At 35.5% G+C, this 8,889-nt stretch overlaps 1 protein-coding gene across 1 annotated transcript in view; it reads left to right on the top strand.

The window, feature by feature from the left end:
• LOC110464443 overlaps positions 1–8,619 on the top strand; it is an 11,886-nt gene extending 3,267 nt beyond the window's left edge. The window contains exon 4 of the mRNA XM_021519660.1: positions 5,505–8,619. Coding sequence (XP_021375335.1) covers positions 5,505–5,714 — 210 coding nt within the window. The 3' untranslated portion in view covers positions 5,715–8,619. The remainder of the gene's footprint in view (positions 1–5,504) is intronic.
• Positions 8,620–8,889: the final 270 nt, after the last annotated feature.

Genomic DNA, 8,889 nt, shown 5'->3' with positions numbered 1-8,889 from the left:
TACAAGGTTGTTAACTCTAGTGTACAAGGTTGTTAACTCCAGTGTACAGGGTTGCTAACTCAAGTGTACAAGGTTGTAAATTCTAGTGTACAGGGTTGTTAACTCCAGTGTACAAGGTTGTTAACTCTAGTGTACAAGGTTGTTCAATCCAGTTTACAAGGTTGTTAACTCCAGTGTACAAGGTTGTTAACTCCAGTGTACAAGGTTGTTAACTCTAGTGTACAAGGTTGTTAACTCTAGCGTACAAGGTTGTTAAATCCAGTTTACAAGGTTGTTAACTCCAGTGTACAAGGTTGTTAACTCCAGTGTACAAGGTTGTTAACTCCAGTGTACAAGGTTGTTAATTCTAATGTACAAGGTTGTTAAATCCAGTATACAAGGTTGTTAACTCTAGTGTACAAGGTTGTTAACTCTAGTGTACAATGTTTCTAACCCCATTGTCAAAGGTTGTTAACTCTAGTGTAAAAGGTTGTTAACTCCAGTGTACAAAGTTGTTAACTCCTGTGTTCAAAATTGTTAACTCTAGTGGACAAATTTGTTAACTACAGTGTACAAGGTTGTTAACTCTAGTGTACAAATCTTTTAACTCTAGTATCCAAGGTTGTTAACTCCAGTGTACAAGGTTGTTAACTCTAATGTCAAAGTTGTTAACTCAAGTGTACAAGGTTGTTAACTCCAGTATACAAAGTTGTTAACTCCAGTATACAACGTTTTAAACTCCAGTGTACAGGGTTGTTAAATCCAGTATACAAGGTTGCTAACTCCGGTATAAAAAGTTGTTAACTCAAGTATACAAGGTTGTTAACTCCAGTTTACAAGGTTGTTAACTCTTGTGTATAAGGTTGTTAACTCTAGTGTACAAAATTAATAACTACAGTGTACACGGCTGTTAACTCTAGTGTACAAAGCTTTTAACTCTTGTGTCCAAGGTTGTTAACTCCAGTGTACAAGGTTGTTAACTCCATTGTACAAGGCTGTTAACTCCAGTGTACAAGGCTGTTAATTCTAATGTACAAGGTTGTTATCTCCAGTGTACAAGTCTGTTAATTCTAATGTACAAGGTTGTTAACTCCAATGTACAAGGTTGTTAACTCCAGTGTACAAGGCTGTTAATTCTAATGTCCAAGGTTGTTAACTCCAGTGTGCAAGGTTGTTAACTCCAGTGTACAAGGTTGTAAACTCTAGTGTACAAGGTTGTTAACTCCAGTTTACAAGGCTGTTAATTCTAATGTAAAAGGTTGTTAATTCTAATGTACAAGGTTGTTAACTCCAGTGTGCAAGGTTGTTAACTCCAGTGTACAAGGTTGTAAACTCTAGTGTACAACGTTGTTAACTCATGTGTGCAAGGTTATTAACTCCAGTTTACAAGGCTGTTAATTCTAATGTACAAGGTTGTTAATTCTAATGTACAAGGTTGTTAACTCCAGTATACAAGGTTGTTAACTCCAGTATACAAAGTTGTTAACTCCAGTATACAACGTTTTAAACTCCAGTGTACAAGGTTGTTAACTCCAGTATACAAGGTTGTAAACTCTAGCGTACAAGGTTGTTAACTCTAGTGTATAAAGTTGTTGTTTACTCCAGTATACAAGGTTGTTAACTCTAGTGTACAAGGTTGTTAACTTCAGTGTACAGGGTTGCTAACTCAAGTGTACAAGGTTGTAAACTCTAGTTTACAGGGTTGTTAATTCCAGTGTACAAGGTTGTTAACTCCAGTATACAAGGTTGTAAACTCTAGCGTACAAGGTTCTTAACTCTAGTGTATAAAGTTGTTGTTTACTCCAGTATACAAGGTTGTTAACTCTAGTGTATATAGTTGTTGTTTACTCCAGTATACAAGGTTGTCAACTCTAGTGTACAAGGTTGTTAAATCCAGTTTACAAGGTTGTTAACTGGAGTTAACAACCTTGTAAACTGGAGTTAACAACCTTGTACATAAGAATTAACAACCTTGTACACTGGAGTGAACAACCCTGTACACTAGAGTTTACAACCTTGTACACTGGAGTTAATTCTAATGTACAAGGTTGTTAAATCCAGTATACAAGGTTGTTAAATCTAGTGTACAAGGTTGTTAACTCTAGTGTACAAAGTTTCTAACCCCATTGTCAAAGGTTGTTAACTCTAGCGTAAAAGGTTGTTAACTCCAGTGTACAAGGTTGTTAACTCCTGTGTACAAGGTTGTTAACTCTAGTGTACAAGGGTTGTTGTTTACTCCAGTATACAAGGTTGTTAACTCTAGTGTACAAATTTTCTAACCCCATTGTCAAAGGTTGTTAACTCTAGCGTACAAGGTTGTTAACTCTAGTGTACAAATTTTCTAACCCCATTGTCAAAGGTTGTTAACTCATGTACAAGGTTGTTAAATCCAGTATACAAGGTTGTAAAATCTAGTGTACAAGGTTGTTAACTCTAGTGTACAAAGTTTCTAACGCCATTGTCAAAGGTTGTTAACTCTAGCGTAAAAGGTTGTTACCTCCAGTGTACAAGGTTGTTAACTCCTGTGTATAAGGTTGTTAACTCTAGTGTACAAGGTTTTAAACTCTAGTGTACAAGGTTGTTAACTCCAGTATACAAGGTTGTTAACTCTAGTGTACAAATTTTCTAACCCCATTGTCAAAGGTTGTTAACTCATGTACAAGGTTGTTAAATCCAGTATACAAGGTTGTTAAATCTAGTGTGCAAGGTTGTTAACTCTAGTGTACAAAGTTTCTAATCCCATTGTCAAAGGTTGTTAACTCTAGCGTACAAGGTTGTTAACTCCAGTGTACAAGGTTGTTAATTCTAATGTACAAGGTTGTTAAATCCAGTATACAAGGTTGTTAACTCTAGTGTACAAGGGTTGTTGTTTACTCCAGTATACAAGGTTGTTAACTCTAGTGTACAAGGGTTGTTGTTTACTCCAGTATACAAGGTTGTTAACTCTAGTGTACAAGGGTTGTTGTTTACTCCAGTATACAAGGTTGTTAACTCTAGTGTACAAAGTTTCTAATCCCATTGTCAAAGGTTGTTAACTCTAGCGTACAAGGTTGTTAACTCCAGTGTACAAGGTTGTTAATTCTAATGTACAAGGTTGTTAAATCCAGTATACAAGGTTGTTAACTCTAGTGTACAAATTTTCTAACCCCATTGTCAAAGGTTGTTAACTCATGTACAAGGTTGTTAAATCCAGTATACAAGGTTGTTAAATCTAGTGTACAAGGGTGTTAACTCTAGTGTACAAGGTTGTTATCTCACGTGTACAAGGTTGTTAACTCCGGTATACAAGGTTGTAAACTCTAGTGTACAAAGTTGTTAACTCCATTGTACATTGTTGTTAACTCCAGTTTACAAGGTTGTTAACTCTTGTGTATAAAGGTTGTCAACTCTAGTGTACAAAATTAATAACTACAGTGTACAAGGTTGTTACCTCTAGCGTACAAGGTTGTTAACTCTAGTGTACAAGGTTGTAAACTCTAGTGTACAAGATTGTAAACTCTAGCGTACAAGGTTGTTAACTCCAGTGTACAAGGTTGTAAACTCTAGTGTACAAGGTTGTTAACTCTAGTGTACAAGGTTGTTAACTCCAGTGTCCAAGGTTGTAAACTCTAGTGTACAAGGCTGTTAACTCCAGTGTACAAGGCTGTTAACTCCATTGTACAAGGCTGTTAACTCCATTGTACAAGGTTGTAAACTCTAGTGTACAAGGTTGTTAACTCCATTTTTCAAGGTTGTAAACTCTAGTGTACAAGGTTGTAAACTCTAGTGTACAAGATTGTAAACTCTAGCGTACAAGGTTGTTAACTCCAGTGTACAAGGTTGTTAACTCCTGTGTCCAAGGTTGTTAACTCTAGTGTACAAGGTTGTTAACTCCATTTTACAAGGTTGTTAACTCCATTTTACAAGGCTGTTAACTCCATTGTACAAGGTTGTTAACTCCATTGTACAAGGCTGTTAACTCCATTGGAAAAGCCCTAAGTTGAGTGTTCTTGTTTACTTCATCGCTTTGTTTGCTGAGAAATTTAGTTTGCGTTTACTCCAACTATGTCTGACAGAAATTGTTAATTAGTTTTAAACGTTTCTTAAAGATACGAAATTTCGATGAACGAATGTTCACCAGCAAAGACATCTATTTAACTTGATTGGCTGATATCAGAAGTATTAAAAAGCAAACAATTGATGATGCGTAAAATATTTTTATGTTTTGCCCGTTTCATACGTTCAGCGAAAGAAAAGACGCTTATTACAAGATATGGTTGAAATGACGTCACTGCAACGGTCGTTTATTGAAAATGCCATTCTATTTGTATGACTCTGTGACCAAACCTACATTTATGAACAAAGGTTTATGAGAATGGGAAAAAATCGTGATGAGAACCGTCATGAAGGTATTTTTTTTTCTCTGGCTCCGCTCGCTTTGCGTCACCAATGATAATACAATTTCCGACAGTATAATCCTGATAGACTTTTGACGTATCCTCAGAAAACAACGGCTTTTCTCTGAATACTTAAAGATTAAATATAATTCGCAAAAGTAAACGCATATAAATAGAAATAATACGTCCACGAGGGGGTGCCGTACCTGACACTCACAAACAACTCCGTAAACGGCTTATGCCTAAGTATTTGCAAAACAGTCTATTTCATGCGCCACAGTCAGTCTTACTGTGGTTCCAGAAATCATAGTTGCCCTGTTGTATAAATGCAAAAATCCGAACCGGAGAAGGAAGAAAGATATCAAATTTCGGTCATAGCATTTATTTGTGAGAGCAAGGAACGATAATTCTGTGTAGAAATTGCAAAGCATAGCATGTTTCTGTTATAAGGGAGATAACTCCAAGAAAATGTAAGGTACGAATAGAAATCTGTCCGGTGTATAACTCGGAATTCACTGTTAAAAGATGGTTTGTACATATCCATATAAATAAAATTTAAGTACTAAAAGGTTTTTTTTTACTGCTTTTCTACGCTTTTCAAAACATTCAGTTTAATCACTTTTTTATGAAGATGAAAAAAAAAAATATGGGTAAAATGGTTCAGACATTTATATATTCTTTCCTCTTCTTATGTATTTATTCCTTTCATCCTTTTGTCGCCTCATACAATCTATAACTATCTTCAACGGCAACCAAATGTTAACTTCTCTACTGTTAATCGGTAATGAGGTGAACACGGTTACCGAGATGGTTAATTCTCCTTATTAAAAGGCTGTTCGAACCTGTTTTACAACATACGTTCCTCGGGTTTTCAGTTAGACAGATAATATAGCAACGATGATTTTAGAATAACAGGAAACCTTCAAACGAGAATTGTATGATGACGAAAGACAGATTTAAAATAATCTAAATGTGTTTGATAACTTCCTGAATGAGTTAGTTAAGTTTGTGGATAATATCAGATATCTTTTATATCAATGAATGCATATAATGAATGGAGCAATTAATGCAATGTTATATCATTGAAAACACAAATACACGGACTTCAAATAAATTACATTTCTTTCTTTTATATTCATCTGCTGTCAGGGTGACGAGGATGAAGAAGCTGATGACGAACAAAAAGTGGCAATGTTGAAAAATGAAAACGATAATCAATATCCTGAAAATACTAAAGAACCGCTTGTTGAGGACGATGAAAGTAAAAGGGTTCCAAGTGGCAAAATTGAAAGAAAACGTCAAGTTCCGAAAGATGCATTGGGAAGAAAAAAGAGAGAGAAAAACATAACTAACCCCTAGGAACAGAAACCAAAGACGACAGCTACAACAAGCGACAAACAAGCGACAATGGAAGAACCCGGATGAAGGACTATCGTTTGTCGTCAGACGTTTTACGTTATCATCATTATATATTTACATTTGCATGGCATTGTCACTATATAGTCTATTTGGAAGCTGTGTCGTTGATGGGACTTTAAATACCATGCACCACGAGACATAATTATCAGCGTATTTTAAAATACAACACCGACCGGAACTACAATACAATATTTTTGTATTACAACCAAAAAACAGACCAAGGTCTGTAATATCGTACAAAATGCTCATCGCCCGGGTGAAATAACCAATGGAAACAATTTTAACACTCATGCAAATTATCAGAAATATCGTCTGTTACACTGCACTGATCATCAAGAGTTCGTTACAAATGTCAGAAATACACACGCTTCAAAAGCTATCATATGGAACGCCACGACTGTCGTATCTTCATTTTCAGCATTATGTTGGGTAACATATCATATGTTGGGTTGACATGTCATTATGTTGGGTTGACAAGTCCTTATATTGAGGTAACATGTCATTATGTTGGGTGAACATGGAAAAGCATTTATCAATAAATATGTAATGTACATGCAAAATATTCTCTATCTATATCACGGAAGTAGATTACCTAAGTCCGTTTTTAATGTCACATCAAGCAGCTTTCTCATCCGCGTCTGTATTACTGCATAGGTAACATCGACACACTTGGTATTGTGGACGAATTTTCTATCAATGAATTCTCACCCATGTTATCCGATGTACATTCCCTGTTACACATTATGTCTGCATTTGTGTGATAAAAATAACATATATGATAATTTGAATACTGGGGTTACATAAAATACAAGTAAACCAAGAAAGTGAAATGATGACTTTTAATGTGTTTTTGTAGATTTTATAACTGAACAACGCCATTGTATCAATAACCTTGTTAAATAATTACGTAATCACACAAATGTTGACAATAGTGGTAATTCTATCAACTCTATCATTAATGATATATGTATGCATTTGGAACTAACCACGCTAAGCCAAATTCTGTAAATAAACATGTTTTTAAATTTTAAAAACCTTGGTTTACGAGAGACTGTTAGTCTGCTCGCCAAAATTATAGAAAAGTCAAACGGTTATAAAAAAAGTTTGGTAATGTTAACCTCAAAGAGAAAATGTATGTAAAGGAACGGTTATATAAAAACAACACTTAATCGTTGTGTCATCAAGCATAAGTTAGAGATTAAAAATAAACTCCGGACACTAAGGTCAAGAAATCCAAAAGAATACTGGAAAATAATTAATACAAGTAGTTCCAAAAAAAAGTACTTGTAAGGCTGGTATTGAAGATCTTTTTAACTTGTTTAATTCATGTTTTAACAAAAAAATGAAGGTCAGGATAATCATGTGTTTTCTATTGATGAGCTTACTGAGCTGTCAAAACTGGAAGCTAATACTTTTATAAATGAGCCAATACTGCCGAACGAAATAATGAAATGTGTTAAAATGTTAAAGAATAATAAGGCTGTTGGTAACGACATGCTATGTAACGAATATATTAAGTCAACCATTGATTTTTCAATTATATTTTTAACACTGGTCACGTGCCTGAAACCTGGCTCCTGGGAAACATCATCCCTGAACAATGGAAGTTTGTATGATGCCACTAACTATCGTCCAATTACTTTGGTTAGCTGTCTAGCTAAATTGTTTGTAGCTGAAATTAATGAACGATTAAGTAAATATGCAGATAATGTAGAACTCATTCTCGAAAATCAAGCAGGGTTTCGAAGAAATCACTCCACTATTGACCATATATTTTCACTTCATGCATTAATTGTGCCTTTATAGATTTTGAAAAAGCTTTTTGATAGTGTTTGGAGAAAAGGCCTTTGGAACAAACTTTTGGTTAATAATATAGATGGAAAATGTTTCCGAATTATTACAAATATGTACAATGACATTAAGGCTAGAGTGATGAAAGATGGTGAATGTATTCCCTTGTACTAATTGTCTTTAAACGTATGTTCCTATATGGAACGCAATAATATTAATGAACTTGTAAGTAACTCTTTTCCAAGCTTTCGGGCTTAGCCCTTCGTCAGGGATTAAATGTCACTGGACCTCTAAGTCACATCCATCTTGACAAACATGCTGAGTAACTAACCCCATAACCAACCCATCATTTCCATCCAGGTGAGCTAAAAGAGATCACGGCCTATGTTTATTACTGAGATGATGATGGGTGTTACCATTATTTAAGCACTCCTTAATTTGTATCAAGCTGATGATGAATATCCAAGCCAAATTGGTTATATATAGCAAACAATCATTCTGGGGCTGTCATATCCAACGTTGACCTGGACGGATTCTGGACCAAGACGACTGCCGGGGAACAGTTCCTGCTTTTTGATGAAGATGACTCGCGCATCATCAGTTTCGCTACTATGGACAACCTCTTCGACCTTGCCAATGCTGACAACCTCTACTGTGATGGAACTTTCTGCACATGCCCTAAACTCTTCTATCAGATATACACCATCCACGGACTGATTGACGGAAAGATGTACCCACTCATCTACTCACTACTATCAGGCAAGACCCAGCAGTTGTACACCCGGTTCCTGACACTACTGAAAACAACCATGACCGACCTCAACCTACCTCTCAACCCAACAACAGTGTGCGTTGACTTCGAGACTGCAGCACACAACGTTCTACGACAAGTGTGGCCTAACAGTGTAATATAAATTGATATGATTAATATGCAGTGACGGTTGTATGTTTAAAAATTGTAATATAATTGAAACGTAATCATTATGTATAAGTAGTGAAATACTCGATTGTGAACTCTTATGTAGTGCTGTTATATTCTATATTATCTGTTTAAAAGTGTTTATATTATATATAAAGATATTTGGAACCAAAAAATGTATTAAAACCTTATTTATACCCAACATATACAACAAAGCTACAAGTTACACAGGTAACTTTCACACAGGTAACTTTCACACAGGTAAGTTACCTGTGGGGAAAGTATGAAACAGACTATAATTGGAAAAGTGACACTGTCAATAAATGTACAAGTGATGGTACGACAAACAAGCGGACAAACAGAGGAACCAAAACATATACCAGTTCACTGCTCTTCATCTGCGCC

The sequence above is a fragment of the Mizuhopecten yessoensis genome, unplaced genomic scaffold (genome assembly GCF_002113885.1).
Source record: "Mizuhopecten yessoensis strain PY_sf001 unplaced genomic scaffold, ASM211388v2 scaffold10989_1, whole genome shotgun sequence".
Lineage (NCBI taxonomy): Eukaryota > Metazoa > Mollusca > Bivalvia > Pectinida > Pectinidae > Mizuhopecten > Mizuhopecten yessoensis.
This window is presented reverse-complemented; position numbering and strand designations above follow the sequence as displayed.